This window comes from Bos taurus, chromosome 21 (assembly GCF_002263795.3).
Source record: "Bos taurus isolate L1 Dominette 01449 registration number 42190680 breed Hereford chromosome 21, ARS-UCD2.0, whole genome shotgun sequence".
NCBI classification, from domain to species: Eukaryota; Metazoa; Chordata; class Mammalia; order Artiodactyla; family Bovidae; genus Bos; species Bos taurus.
In genome coordinates this window covers 45,395,468-45,409,429 of record NC_037348.1, presented here as the reverse complement: position 1 = coordinate 45,409,429, position 13,962 = coordinate 45,395,468, and the positions used below count along the sequence as shown (strand labels likewise).

The window sequence follows — 13,962 nt, the reverse complement described above, 5'->3', positions numbered from 1 at the left end:
GGTTAATGATTAAGAATATGCCATGCAATTCAGGGAAAGCAAGTTTCCATGGAAAGGGATGGAACTGAGATCCCACACGCTGTGGGACAACTAAGCCCATGCGCCACAGCTAGGGAAGACAAGCACTGCAATTAGAAAGTTTGCCAACTGCAAAAGAAGACTCAGAACAGCCAAAAAATAAAACGCATTTGTTTTAAAATAACTAACTAATGTTCATATGGACTCTCAAGGGATCCTGAAGAGCTGAAACAATCTTGAAAAACAAAACCAGAGGATCCATACTTAATGATTTCAAAACTTACTACAAAGCCACAGTAATTAAAAATACTGTAATTTTGGCATAAAAATAGACATACAGGCCAATGGAACAGAAATAAATTCAGATCCTCCTATATATGTTAAGAATGACTTAACAAGAATGTTAAGACCATTCAATTGGGAAAGGACAGCTACGAACAGTGCTGAGAAAACTGGCTACCCACTCACACACACAAAAAATAAGTTCAACCCTTTCCAAATACTATATACAAAAATTAACTCGAGATGGATCTAGGACCCTAAATATAAGATCTAAAGTAATTAAACTCTTAGGGATGAAAACAGAACAAAAGCTTTACAACACTAGATTTGGCAATGACTTTCTTAGATATGATGCCAAAGGCACAGGAAATGAAAAAATAACAAACGGGACTTCATGATAATTTAAAAAATTTTGTTCATCAGAAAACACTATCAGAATAAAAAAAGGCAACCCACAGAATCGGAGAAAATATCTGCAGATAGTATATAGGGATCAATATATGTCAAAATATACAGAAAAACCTACTCAACAAAACAACTCCAACTCCCATTCAAAAATGGGCAAAAGACTTGAACAGACATTTCTCCAAAGAAGATGGATGAATTGCCAATAAGCACATGAAATGATCACTAATCATTACAGAATGCAAATCAAAACTATGAGATACCACCTCACACTCATTAGGATAGCTACTACCAAAAGGAAAAGAAAAACCACCAGTGTTGGCAAGGATGTGGAGAAATTGGAACCCTTGTGCTCTATTGGTGTGAATGTAAAATATCTATAATACAGCTACTGTGTTATGTACAGAACATAGTATGGAGATTCCTCAAAATATTAAAAATAGACATAACATATGATCCAGCAATTCCACTTCCCAGTATATACCCAAAAAATTGCAAGCAAGGTCTCAAACAGGTATCTGTATACGCATGTTTATAACATTACTCACAATAGCTTAAAATGTAGAAGCAACCCAAGTGTCCATTAATTGATGAACAGACATACAAAATGTAATATAAGCATTATATGGAATATTATTCAGACTTGAAAAGTAAGGGAATTCTAGAATATGCTACAACATGGATGACCCTTGAGGACCTTATACTAAATAAGACAGTACCAAAAGACAAACACTGTATGATTCCACTTATATGAGGTATTTGGAGTAGTCAAAATCATAAAGACAGGAAGTACATGGTGGCTGGCAGAGGCTGGAAGGAGTGGAAAATGAGGAGTTCCTATTTTATAGAGTTTCAGTTTTATAAGACGAAGAGAGTTATGGGACTACATGATGGTGATGGCTGCACACTAATATGAATGTATTTAATACCAGTGAACTGTACACTTAAAACCAAAACTTCTAGGGGGTAGGGCCCAAGCATCAGTAATTAAAAAAAAAAAAAATAAGCATAACTCAACATGGATTTTGTTTTGTTTGTTTTTTGGGGTTTTTCTGGCCACAGTGCACAGCATGCAGGGTCTTAGTTTCCTGATCAGGGATGGAACCTATGCCCCCTGCAATAGAAGCTCAGAAGCAATCAGAACCACTAGATTGCCAGGTAAGTTTCCATCAGTGATTTTTAAACATCCCCTAAACTATTCTAACAAGTAGCCATGGATGAGAACCATTTCATTAAAGGGTACCATTTCATTTATTTTCTTTTGAACAAAAGAGTACTTCTTGGTAAAAACATATAAACCTGAAATCATTTTTTTTTACTTTTTATTATGTTTTGGGGTATAGCTGATAAACAGACAATGTTGTGATAGTTTCATTAACCTGAAACAATTTTGATAATGCTCTTTTTGGATACTTATGGAGATCAGCTGAAACTATAAATTTTTAAAGCAAGCAAACTCAACATGGATTAGTACTTACTCCATGCTTTATACTCACATTCCCAAATTATAAACAAGCTTTTAAAAGTAATATTGAAAGACGTTCCAACTGTTTACTCCTAGTACAAAATAATTTAAAATGCTGAACACAATACAGTTTTAATACATATTTGCAATGAATGGTATTTATAGACTGAATTATGGCCTCCTCAGAATCCTCAAATTGAAGTCCTAATCCTTAGCACCTCTTAAGGTGACTGCATTTGAAAATAAGGACTTTAAAGGAGATTAAGATGAAATGAGATCATAAGGATGAGCCCGAATCCAACCTGACTGATGTTCTCAAGTGAAAAAGAAATTCGGACACATAAAGACACACCTGGGATGCCCTGGCACAGAGGAGGTCTTTATGAGAACAAACCAAGAACCATCTGCAAGCCAAGGAAAGGAAAAAAACTTCAGGAGAAACCAAACCTGTCTATACCTTGATCTTGCAACTGTGCAGAAATAAATTTCTGTTGTTTAAACCACTCCGTCTATTGTATTTTGTTATGGCAGCTCTAGCAAATTAACACAAATAGTAAGCAAAAAAAAAAAAAAAAACACACACAAGATGAAGAACCTTTGGGCAATGACACTCTGCAGCTGAACTTTATCCTGGGGCACAGGCCACACTCTTGGAGAGCACCCCCTGGATCGGGACGGGGCTCAGGATGGCTTGTCCTCTGAAATTTTAACCTCATATTTTTATTCACCTGCTCTCTGATTTCAGCCTTCTAGCTTTCATTCCCTTACTGGCACAGTATCTCCTCTTTTGCTCCACATGAGACTGCGAGGCCCTGGAGCCCTCCCAGACAAGTGTTCTCTGGCCTGCCTTCCTTTCCTATCTGGTCTGGGTCCCATGATGATGGTGTTCACTATTCTATCAGGACTACCGTCCCTTGCTCCCTGTTACGTTGCCACAACTAACCAACAAAACCCAAAATCTGAACCAACGGTGCATTTTGTCTTTACTACTACCACTCTAGATGAGTCAAGCTCTGTTGGCAAAGTACTAAACCACGTACTTATGCACAGTAATGTCTACAAATTCACTGATTCAAATCTCAGCACCCACCCCTTGCCACATCCTTCTGCTGGAGTTGGCATCTCTCAAGGACCACTCCTCTCAAGAACCACCCCGAGCCTCTTCATTCTCTTTAGTCCTGCATGGATGCCCGTCTCTCACCATGCACCCGCTTTAACACAGCAGATGTCATTTCCTTCCGTCTTCTCGCCTCCTATCTATATATTTATCTGTATCTACACCCATCCTGACTTTCTTTTCTAGTCTCAAAGAAGTTTCTTCCATTTCTAACCTATCTGTGCTCTTTTTGTCAACCCTTCCTACTTCTGAACCTTTTCATCCATTCTCTCCCTACTTGCCCTGCTTATTCAACACTTATCTTTACTAAGAACTCTTACTTCATTCTATGAGTATGCACATCTCTCTCACCTCCCTAAACCCTTCCTTGACCTCTATCAAACTCGAGCCACCACTATCCCATCTGTCTTCTTTTCATCCAAGCTTCTCAAAAGAAGAGTTTACCCTCAATGTGTGTTCACTGAGTTACAATAACCTGGATGGCTTTGGCCCCCAGTGTACTACTGATATCCCTCTTCTTATGGTCATCAATGACTCCTTACTTATTCTTAAGTGATATCTAATCATTCTCTCAAAGCATGCTATAAGAGACTTCCCTGGTGGTCCAGTGGTTAAGACTCTGCACTCCCAAGGGGGCAGGGGTTTGAGTCCCTGGTCAGTGAACCAAGTTCCCACATTAAAAAAAAAAGGCACGCTATAGAATTGAGAGGGAAAGAGAGGCCCTCTTCTAGTCCCTGCAAACCTTCAAAGTTGCTACTTTTCCACCTCAACTGAGGTTCATGAGGTTCATCTAGACCAGGGGTCAGTAAATTGTTTTCTGTAAAAGGCCAGATGGTAAATAGTTTAGGTTCTGTGAGCTGGTCTCTTTTGTACCTTCCCAACTCTGCAGGGCACAGGAAGCCACAGAAGAGACCAGCATACCTGTCTGATTTGGTCCTAGATCCCCACAATAAAGCAATATCACAATGATGTGAGTCATACAAATTTTCTGGTTTCCCAGTATGTATTAAAAAGTTACATTTACATTATACTTTAGTTTATTCAGTGTGCAATAGCATATCTTTAAAAAATGATGTATATACCTCAATTTAAAAATACTTCATTGCTAAAAAATGCTAACCATCATTTGAGCCTTCAGTGAGTCATCTTTTTGCAATAGTAACATCAACAGATCACCCTAACAAACACAATAAAAATGAACAAGTCTGAAATATTGCATGGCTTACCAAAATGTGTCACAAAGACATAAAGTAAGCACATGTTGTTGGAAAAATGGCACCAGTAGACTTGCTCAGTGCACTGCTACCACAAACTTCCAATCTGTAAAAAGACAAAACACAATAAAGCAAAGAGCAATATACTGATATACACCTGAACCTAAGTGAATGAGTGTGGCTATGCTCCAATAATACGTAATTTACAAAAACAAGCAGTAGGCTAGTCTTTGTCTGTGGGCCATGGTTTGCTGACTCCTCTTAGCTGTGACCTGTGTTGTTCCCGTGACCTGTACATTTATCAAGAATTTGGCCTCCAACTCACAGTCTTCATTGCCAGCCTAAGGGACAAAGTGCAGTGCCAGGCACCTGATAAGCATTCTATAATGTGGTTGCAATTATTATTTTTTAAACTTATCCCATGGACACTGTAATTAGCTTTGTGGATGACCACCTAGCACGTTAGGCCTCTCAGTTTCTTCATCTGCTTAACTCTCATACTGTGGCTTTTGTCATCTAGAGCCCTCTATCTCTCAGATCAAATACTTAGTGGACACTGATCACTCTCACTCCCTTTATACTTGCTCTCCAACCTCAGTGAGTCTCCAGTCCACTTGTCTCTCTTGTCTCCTAAATCCTGAATACTCACTGGAAGGACTGAAACTGAAGCTGAGGCTCCAATGTTTTGGCTACCTGATGCAAAGAGCCAATTCACTGGAAGAGACCCTGATGCCGGGAAAGACTGAAGGCAGAAGAGGACAACAAAGGATAAGATGGTTGGATGGCATCACCAATTCAATGGACATGAACTTGGGCAGACTCTGGGAGATGGTGAGGGACAGGGAAGCCTAGCATGCTGCAGTCCATGGGGTCACAAACAGTCAGACACAACTTGTCGACTGAATAACAACAACAGCAAAGAGTTGGGCATGACTGAGCAACTAATACTTACTTACTTACTTTGTCTCAGAAAGAGTTGGTACTACTTCAATCTACCAGAAATGATCTGGATCCATGTCTGTCCCTTCTGCTTCACCAATACTATTGTACAAAAGCTAAATTCTGAACTAATCCAGCCGTATGTTTTCCTTCACTGCCTGTTAACCATGGATATGGTTCTGATCCTGAGCTTCCCCATCTTCAAATGGGTGATATCCTTTCAAGACTGTTACGTGCTATGAGTTTAACAGGTCTAAAAGTGCTTGACATAAGGTAATCATTCCATAAATGGTGGCAATGTTCTTATGTTAAGATGAAAGGTGGATGACAAAAAATTAAATATGGGATACAGATTTGGAGAGCTACAGGAGGGAAAGGGGAGAATATCTGGAAAGAGAAAGGGAGAAAATTTCCCTTGTCATAAAATGTCCCAATCCTTCTGTGAATATATTCAGTTACTTTGTGAATTACTGGTAACCAAATGTATGATTATTCTTTACTAATCTCACCAGTCTGGAGCCTGAAGCTTCTGTAGTACAACACTCTCCAAGGAGAAGGTTTGCTCCAGAGTCTCAGTCTCTGTAAGGAAAAAAAATTAACAAATCTTCCTTCTATTAATCTAGACTTATAGTGATATCGTTAAAAACGAATTATGATGGGGGACTTCCCTTCTGGTCCAGCTAAATCCAAGGTCCCAATGCAGGGGGCCCAGATTTGATCCCTGATCAGGGAACTATATCCCACATGCTGAAACTAAGAGTTTAGCCATGGAGAGTGTTAAACAAAAGTATTCAACTAGTGATTCCATGACTGAGGCAGAAGCTATTCAAGGCAAAAGCCTAGGACATCTTGTGCCAGAAAGCATAGAAGTGCCCCCAAACTGATGTGTATATTGGGGGGGAGTGCATGAAAGGGTGTCAAAGAGACAGAGAAGCTGGATTGCAAGAGGTTCCCACAGGCCACATTTGGGAAAATTTGAGCAACAAAAAGAATGATGATGGTAATGGAATCTAACCCCATTCATTTTTTTTTTTTATGAAATAACCAGAAAATCATCACTTTGCATCCTTCCAAAGGCAGAGTTCATTTTCATGTTGCAAAAAACACCAGGTGAGGTGTTAACGGGTTACAGAATATCTACATAGTTTCGAACTATTATTCCACAGATTACTTAACTTTTAACCACAAAAATTACAAAGGGAAATTATAAAGGGGAAAAAATGAGCCTTTACAATGGAGATATCTGGCAGTCGCCTCCTTAATCAAGTGCTCAAACAGCATCAGCAAGAGAGAGCAACCTGATATTATGTGGCTGCTGTAATGCACTAAGAAGCACATAGCATCGTCTATGTAATACACTCCGAAAGCTTATAAACTGAATTAATGGAGAGAAAGCAATCAGACAATTAATCCACAGTCCTGTTACTCAAAAGTGGTCCAAAGACCAGAATTCCATCACCTGGGCGCTTGTCAGAAGACAGAATCTCAGATTCCTCTTGGGACAAGTGAATCATAATTTGCATTTTCAACAGATCCTCAAGTGACTCTGAGGTACAAAGTATGAGAAGCCCTGAACAAGACAAACCATCTAGACTTTATAAAAAATCAATGTCATAAAAACAAAAAAAGGCAGAGAGGCCAGCTCTGGATTTAGAGACATGAACAGTCAAAAGCAGTGAGTGAATCTTGATTGAATCCTGGGTAAGAGAAAAATGTTTTAAAATACATTTTGGGGGAACTGGAAAAATTTGAATATGTGGTCCTTACTAAAATGACACTGAATTAATGTTAAGGCTCTTAATGTGATAACAGCATTTAGTTATACAGAATGTTCTTATTCTTAGAAGATACAAGGAGTTCCCTGGTGGTCCAGTGGTTAGGACTCTGCTTTCACAGCCATGGCTCGAGTTCAGTCCCTGGTTGGGGAACAGAGGTGCAGCTAAAACCAAACAAACAAAAAAAGATACATACTGATATATTTAAGGTAATATGTCTATAACTTACTTTTAAATGGTTTATAAAAACACACAGAGAGAAAACATATGTGGAATAATAACTGGTTATTCTAGATGAAGAGTATGTGTCCATTGTGGTTTTTTTGGTTTTTTTTTTACCTTTGTTTTAGGTTGAAATTTTTCTTAAATAAAAAGTTGGAGGATGGGAAGAATATTCAACTAACCCACAACAGAAATGGTTAAGTCTTTAGGAGCAAACAGCATGATTTACACAATCCTATATCTATCTTAACATTTACTTCAGAAGATACACATAAGTGTTCAATAGATGTTGGATGAGAGAAAGAAATTTGTTTAAATCAGTTTAGCTGCAGAAATTCCCAAGGCATTAAGAGCTGCTACAGCCAGTCAGCTGTCAAGTACATAGAGAACTACAAACTAAATTTTCATTCAATGAGAGGCAGCAGAATGTAAAGGCAAAAATGTGGGGGTCACTATGACCTAATTTTATTAGTGGAGCATCCTAGGGCAGATTTAACCTCGCAAAGTCTCAATCACTCTATCTGTAATACAGAAATAAACCAACATCTTATAGGGTAGTGTAAAGATGAAATACGATATAATGAATATAAAGCTCTAAGCATCATTTAATAAATGTTAACTATAATTTTATCAATAAAGTCAGCTAAAAGGTATTCCATAAAATGAACATAATGTTTTCAAGGACCCAATTTTGACTTCATTCTGAGGATCAAAGGTCTTCATATTAGCATTTTCTAACAATTTTAAGTCAAAGTGAGAAGGCAGAACACTTTACACTTCTTTTTATTTGGTATTTGGAGAAAGAGCATTCAGTAAGATGACAGGCCAGCCTCCCCCCAAGGTAAAAGCATTTTACTTCAACTTAATCTTAGTAAACCAGCATAAAATACTGAAGATTAGAAAAATACATCTATTAAGAATGACTTCAAGAATAAACAAATTCAATATGAAGAAGAAGAGTCAAGTTATCTTAGACTCTCTTGACTAGAAAACTTATGAGAAACCTGTTTTCATGGAATTTTATTAAAAACATCTTTTGGAAGCACTTACACAAAGAATAACCATCTATTGAGCACTTGTGCCCAGATGAAATAGAACTGAACTCAACAGATGGATGATAGTCTAACCCAATTATTCTATGAAAGTCTAAAGCAATCTCTCCTAAGGGTTGGCAACTATGGCCAGCCGAAAAACCCAGCCCATGACTTATCTTCATGATACAGTTTTACTGTATTCATTTATGTACTGTCTGTGGCTGTTTTCACTACAACAGCAGAGTAGCAAAGTTGCATCAGAGACATTATGACCCACAAAGTCTAAAACATTTACTATCTAGTCTTTTAGAGAAAAAAATTGTCAACCTCTCCTCCAGACAAGCAATCCAAGAATGAAGTTAAGACCTGTCCCAGACTCACCTGAGGTGTCGTCTTTTTGTATTGGTCACCTCCATCTATAACATCCCTCATGATTTTTGCCTTGAGAAATTCATACTCTTCTGAACTCAGGTGAATAGACTCTACAGTTTTTCCACAGCCCAAACACTGACCACTGTAATTACAAATGAATGTGTTAAAGAATGTCCCGGGAAATAACTTTTTCTAAAATGAATAATTCTAGGACACGAGAAAATTTGAAGGTAATTTAGAAAAAGAACATCATAACCTTTGCGATTATCATACACATCTCATTTTTTGTAACCCAGACAATATAACAAATTAGTGTCCCAGAAAAAGCCAAAAGAGTAGACTGCTGACCTCCAGATAAAGTTTTTAAAGTCATTCTTAAAACACAACTGGGCCCAAATTTGTAGGGAAAACATGTCAGAGAAATCACACCAGGCTCACAGCACCTACCAAGAAAACTATTTTGGATACTGCAAATTCTCCAAATGAGAAATATGACCTTTTTGGCAATCCTAAGTAACATAATCTATCCTATTTCTAAGATGTTCTTAAATTCTTTTTAACCAGTAGCAACACAACCTACTAAACCTGAATTGAACAGATTAAAAATAAAACATTCGTCTTTACCTTTGCTGGATTGTGGTAAATTGTCCTTTCCATTGTTCTCCAGGAATACTACAAAAAAAATTGCAAAACCAAATCACCAGAGGGTCAAATCCCTACTGAAAGATATTAATTGTAGGAAGGAACTCTGAAAAGTTTGGGATATTTTCTTAGAACAGTTCAATTAGAAGAGTGGATGCTTAGCGATGGGACACTACTCTGGATCTCCTCTTTGCTGCTTCTCTCATCATCTGACCCTCATCTTTAAGTCTAAATTTACCTTCACAGGACCTACCCAGAAAGGAGCTATAACTTCTACACAAAACTCAACTCTAGGGACTTCCTTGGTGGTCAAGTGGCTATGACTGGACTCCCAATGCAGGAGGCCCAGGTTCTATCCCTGGTCAGGGAACAAGTTCCCACATGCTGCAACTAAGACCCAGCACAGCCAAATTAAAAGAAAAAACTCAACTCTAACCTTCTCCATAAAGCTGCCAGAGATTGTTTGTGACCCAGAATCATTTTTTCTCTTACACTATCAAATTTTATATACCACTCTTAGATAACTGACTACTATTGCATTCCCAATTAGCTCATGAATGCCATTATAATAGATCTTACATCACAGAACACCCACAGTGCTTAGTCTAAAACTGGAGGCATTCAAAACTACTTATTCATTTATTTGCTCAATCAACTTATCCTTTCTTCTTTCCTCTTTCATACACTGCTGTTGCTGCCAAGTCGCTTCAGTCGTGTCCGACTCTGTGTGACCCCATAGACGGCAGCCTACACTACCATCATTTTTTTTTGGCAGGGGGGTGGGCTGTGCTGGGTCTTTGATGCTGCATGGCCTTTTCTCCAGTTGCAGCGAGCACGGGAAACTCGCTAGTTGCAGTGGGCAAGGACTTCTCGCTGTGGTGGCTTCTCTTTGTGGAATGGGCTCTAGAGTGTGCAGCATCAGTAGTTGCGGCTCATAGGCTCTAAAGCATAGGCTCTAGTTAGTCGTGGTGCAAGGGCTTAGTTGCTCTGCGGCCTGTGGGATCTCCTGGATCAGGGATCCAATCCGTGTTTCCAGCACTGGCAGGTGGATTCTTTACCACTGAGCCAACAGGGAAGCCTCATGGATTCCTATCAATTCTACGGCCTTCTCTTCTTTCTCAGTTCTTAATTCAAGATCTCATCATCCCTTACTCAAATCTACAATTGCCTCCAAACAGATCTCCCTGTTTCAAATCTTAATCCCTCTCCAATCTTCTTTTCTCACTGCTTTGGCACCGTCTTTTAAAAACTACTCCTAGACCAGCATTCTTGATAACAGAATAAAATTCAAAATCCTTGGCCTTCAAAGACTGTCATTATCTAGTTCCTCTGCAGATATTCAATAAATGTGGTAAGAAAGATAATTAAGCATGATTGCTACTGCAAAGCTCTGTAAAAATAACATATGGTAGAAAAGCAAGAGAAAAACAGAGATGAAAGGAAAGAACCTGGAGGAAAAACCCTGAGGCAAATTAGCAGTAAAGAAATAAAGACCAAAAGACCATCAAGCTGATAACATGAAGGAAAGCAAAGGAGAGAGTTTTGGAGAGAGCAGTCACATATGGTATGATCAAAACCAGGACCGGAGAAGGCAATGGCAACCCACTCCAGTACTCTTGCCTGGAAAATCCCATGGACGGAGGGGCCTGGTGGGCTTCAGTCCATGGGGTCGCTAGGAGTCAGACACAACTGAGCGACTTCACTTTCACTTTTCATTTTCATGCATTGGAGAAGGAAATGGCAGCTCACTCCAGTGTTCTTGCCTGGGGAATCCCAGGGACGGGGGAGCCTGGTGGGCTGCCGTCTATGGGGTCGCACAGAGTCGGACACGACTGAAGCGACTTAGCAGCAGCAGCAAAACCAGGAAAGATGAAGATTTTCTTTTTTAATGCATATGAGGTTTAAGCAGGATCCCTCTCTCTGCTCTAACTACTCAAGTTGGTGAAATGCAGACAGTAAACAGAATATATATGTGCATTATATACATTATACCAATCACAATTAGGTTTCAGAAGAACTTCTGAAAATAGTAATACGACCCAAAGACAGCTCCAGTTTTCTTGCTATGAACTCCAGCCACAAGTACGTAAATACTCATATACTAGACACCTCAGAAAACAAATGAACCTTCTAAAAGGAAAAAATACATTAAAAACAACAAGTGTTCTATAATCTCCCTTTTCTGTGATGAGCAGAGATTATCACAACAGGTTTCTCAAAGAGAAAGAAAACTGTCTTAAACGGGAAACAACCTTACTAAGAGAAAAAAATATATAATCTGAATAGAACAATCCTCAGCAACTAATTTAAAAAAAAAGGAAGAGGCTACTTTTAGGTATCAGTATTAAAATAAAAATACACATATAAACAGAAATCAGAATTACCTCTCAAACCATGTTTTTATACTATGTGCAAATGACTCCCCAGGATAAAGTTGATTATTTCTTAGATACAAAAGAATGTTGTGCAGTTTGTTTGAATACTGATCATCTTTCATGTCTTTTCCAAAATCAAAGAAGGCTTTTAAAGTTTCCAACATAGGAACAATATCATGACTTAACAACTCCTGATACAAATTCCAAGCTACATTTACATCTTGATGAAACAGGGCTCCCTGGATACAGTCATCATAGTTCTTTTTTGAAGGAATCATGACTTTTTTGAGGTCCTCTAATAGCAGCAAGGCCTCTCTCCATCTGTCTGTATAGATTAATCCCCGCATGAGAAGAGTGTAGGCTCCAGATTCTAAACGCTTGTATCTGGCTTTCATGATTTCATAGACATCAATAATTTCTGATGTCTGCTTATGAAAAACACAGAGATACAAATACTTGACCAGTAAATCATAACCTACAATACCACTGTTTTTTGCAGCTACCCAGGCCAGCACAGATTTGGCCACATCTACAGAGCTATGGCATTTAACCATCTGCAAAATAATCCAATTTTCAAAGTTAGCCTTTTCTTTGAACTCTTCCTTAAGTTTATCCCACTCCTCTGAGTTCAAAGGTTTTGTGGGGAGCTGAATAATGTTCTCCACAGGTGGCAAGACAGGATCTTTACTAGAAGGATTCATCTGTGATCTCTTCTTAGCCGCTCCAGCTGCAAACATATGAGAAGAATCAGCAGAAACCTGCTTATTACTACTCTCATCTAGTTTCCTGACACATCTGGCCTTGGCAATCAGCAGGTTCATTGCTTTGGTATTTTGTGCAGACATCGTTTTAACAGAAAAGCACTTCTCTTGATTCCTGATGCCATAACAGTCTTTGAGAAAGAGAGAGAGGTAAGAGTGACTTGAACTTAGCCCAAAGTATGAGTTGCTCTTCCAAAGCTTAGGAAAGCTTCGAATACCAGTGAAATAGAAAGTCATTATGCAGTTAAATCAGCACTAGATTGTGAGAAAAATGTTCAAAAAATCCCAACTTCTGCAGGCTGGTGGCTGGGGGCGGAGAATCGAAGGGCAGCTTTCTACAAGGCGATTTTCAGCTTCTCACAAATCAAATGCTTTGGGAGCTAGCAGCAACGAAGCTTGGTTGAGTTCTTTCCATTAAACAAAAGTATGGGGATATCCAACCTCTCTCGCAAGTTCCAGGACTAGGAGACAGAGCAGGAATCTTCTGCTGCCTCTTATATTCCAGTCAGCGAACCTGAGAGAAAAAGCACAAAGACCCGCCAGCTGACTCACGCGGAACACCCCTCTTCTTGAAAAGGGGCAGGAACCCATGGGAGATAGGCTGCATAAGGGGCGAGGAGTCGGAAGCCTCCTACCTCAGGCCCACCCGTAGCCAAGGAAGAAGCTAAAGTCTAAGTCTAAGGGCCCTGGCCGCCAAACTCTTCAAATGGGGGGATGAGAGGGGGCGGTAAGAGAGCCGAGCCAGAGACACAAGGAAGAGAAGTCCACGAGGGCACCCCCTCTGTGTACGGGTCGGTCACAAACGAAGTTCACTAGATTCAATCACCCACCTCATCACTCACGCTGTGTGCAACCATTAGCGGCGAAACTACGGCGTCCACAATGCACCGCGACGGCCCCTGCCGCGGAGGCGTGGCTAAGCTGGTCGCAGGCGTTCCTTCCCGCCTGGAGGCGAGAAAAAGGCGACTTGTGAACATTTTAGTGGCAGGAGGGGGTACAGGCGGCTGCTGAGCCCACCTATTACATTCAGGGAGCATTTAAAGCCTCCAGATATCCGCAATAAACAATGAAAAGAAACTGAAATTAGAAAGCTCTTCCATCCAGCCGCAGGAGCCAAAGGAACCCCTGGGTCACGTGGTGCACATGTGCCAAAGGGCCAAGATGAAATAAAAGCGCGCGCTCCCTTATCCGGCGCCTTTAGAATCAAGCATGGTGAGGCTGGGAAGCTGCTTTAAGGAAGCAGCTTATCTTTTTCACGTCTGCCCTCCCTGTTGTGACCGCGTCCCTACCTTTAGCCTGATCGTGGTATTCTCCGCAGTGGCCTCTGGGATCGATTTACCA

General features: G+C 39.8%; 1 protein-coding gene across 5 annotated transcripts in view; it reads right to left on the bottom strand.

The window, feature by feature from the left end:
• The window catches only part of PRORP (protein only RNase P catalytic subunit), a 138,518-nt gene extending 124,560 nt beyond the window's left edge, over positions 1 to 13,958 (bottom strand). For 2 of the 5 annotated variants that reach the window (XM_024981855.2, XM_024981857.2), the window contains exons 1-5: positions 13,911 to 13,958; positions 13,452 to 13,566; positions 11,870 to 13,135; positions 9,468 to 9,515; positions 8,853 to 8,985 (exon numbers count right to left, since the gene is read on the bottom strand). In XM_024981855.2, coding sequence (XP_024837623.1) covers positions 8,853 to 8,985; positions 9,468 to 9,515; positions 11,870 to 12,858 — 1,170 coding nt within the window. In that variant the 5' untranslated portion in view covers positions 12,859 to 13,135; positions 13,452 to 13,566; positions 13,911 to 13,958. Of the gene's footprint in view, positions 1 to 4,513; positions 4,608 to 8,852; positions 8,986 to 9,467; positions 9,516 to 11,869; positions 13,136 to 13,451; positions 13,567 to 13,910 lie in introns of all 5 variants that reach the window. The other 3 variants (NR_198897.1, NM_001435125.1, XM_024981856.2) reach the window with 3 other exon arrangements.
• Positions 13,959 to 13,962: the final 4 nt, after the last annotated feature.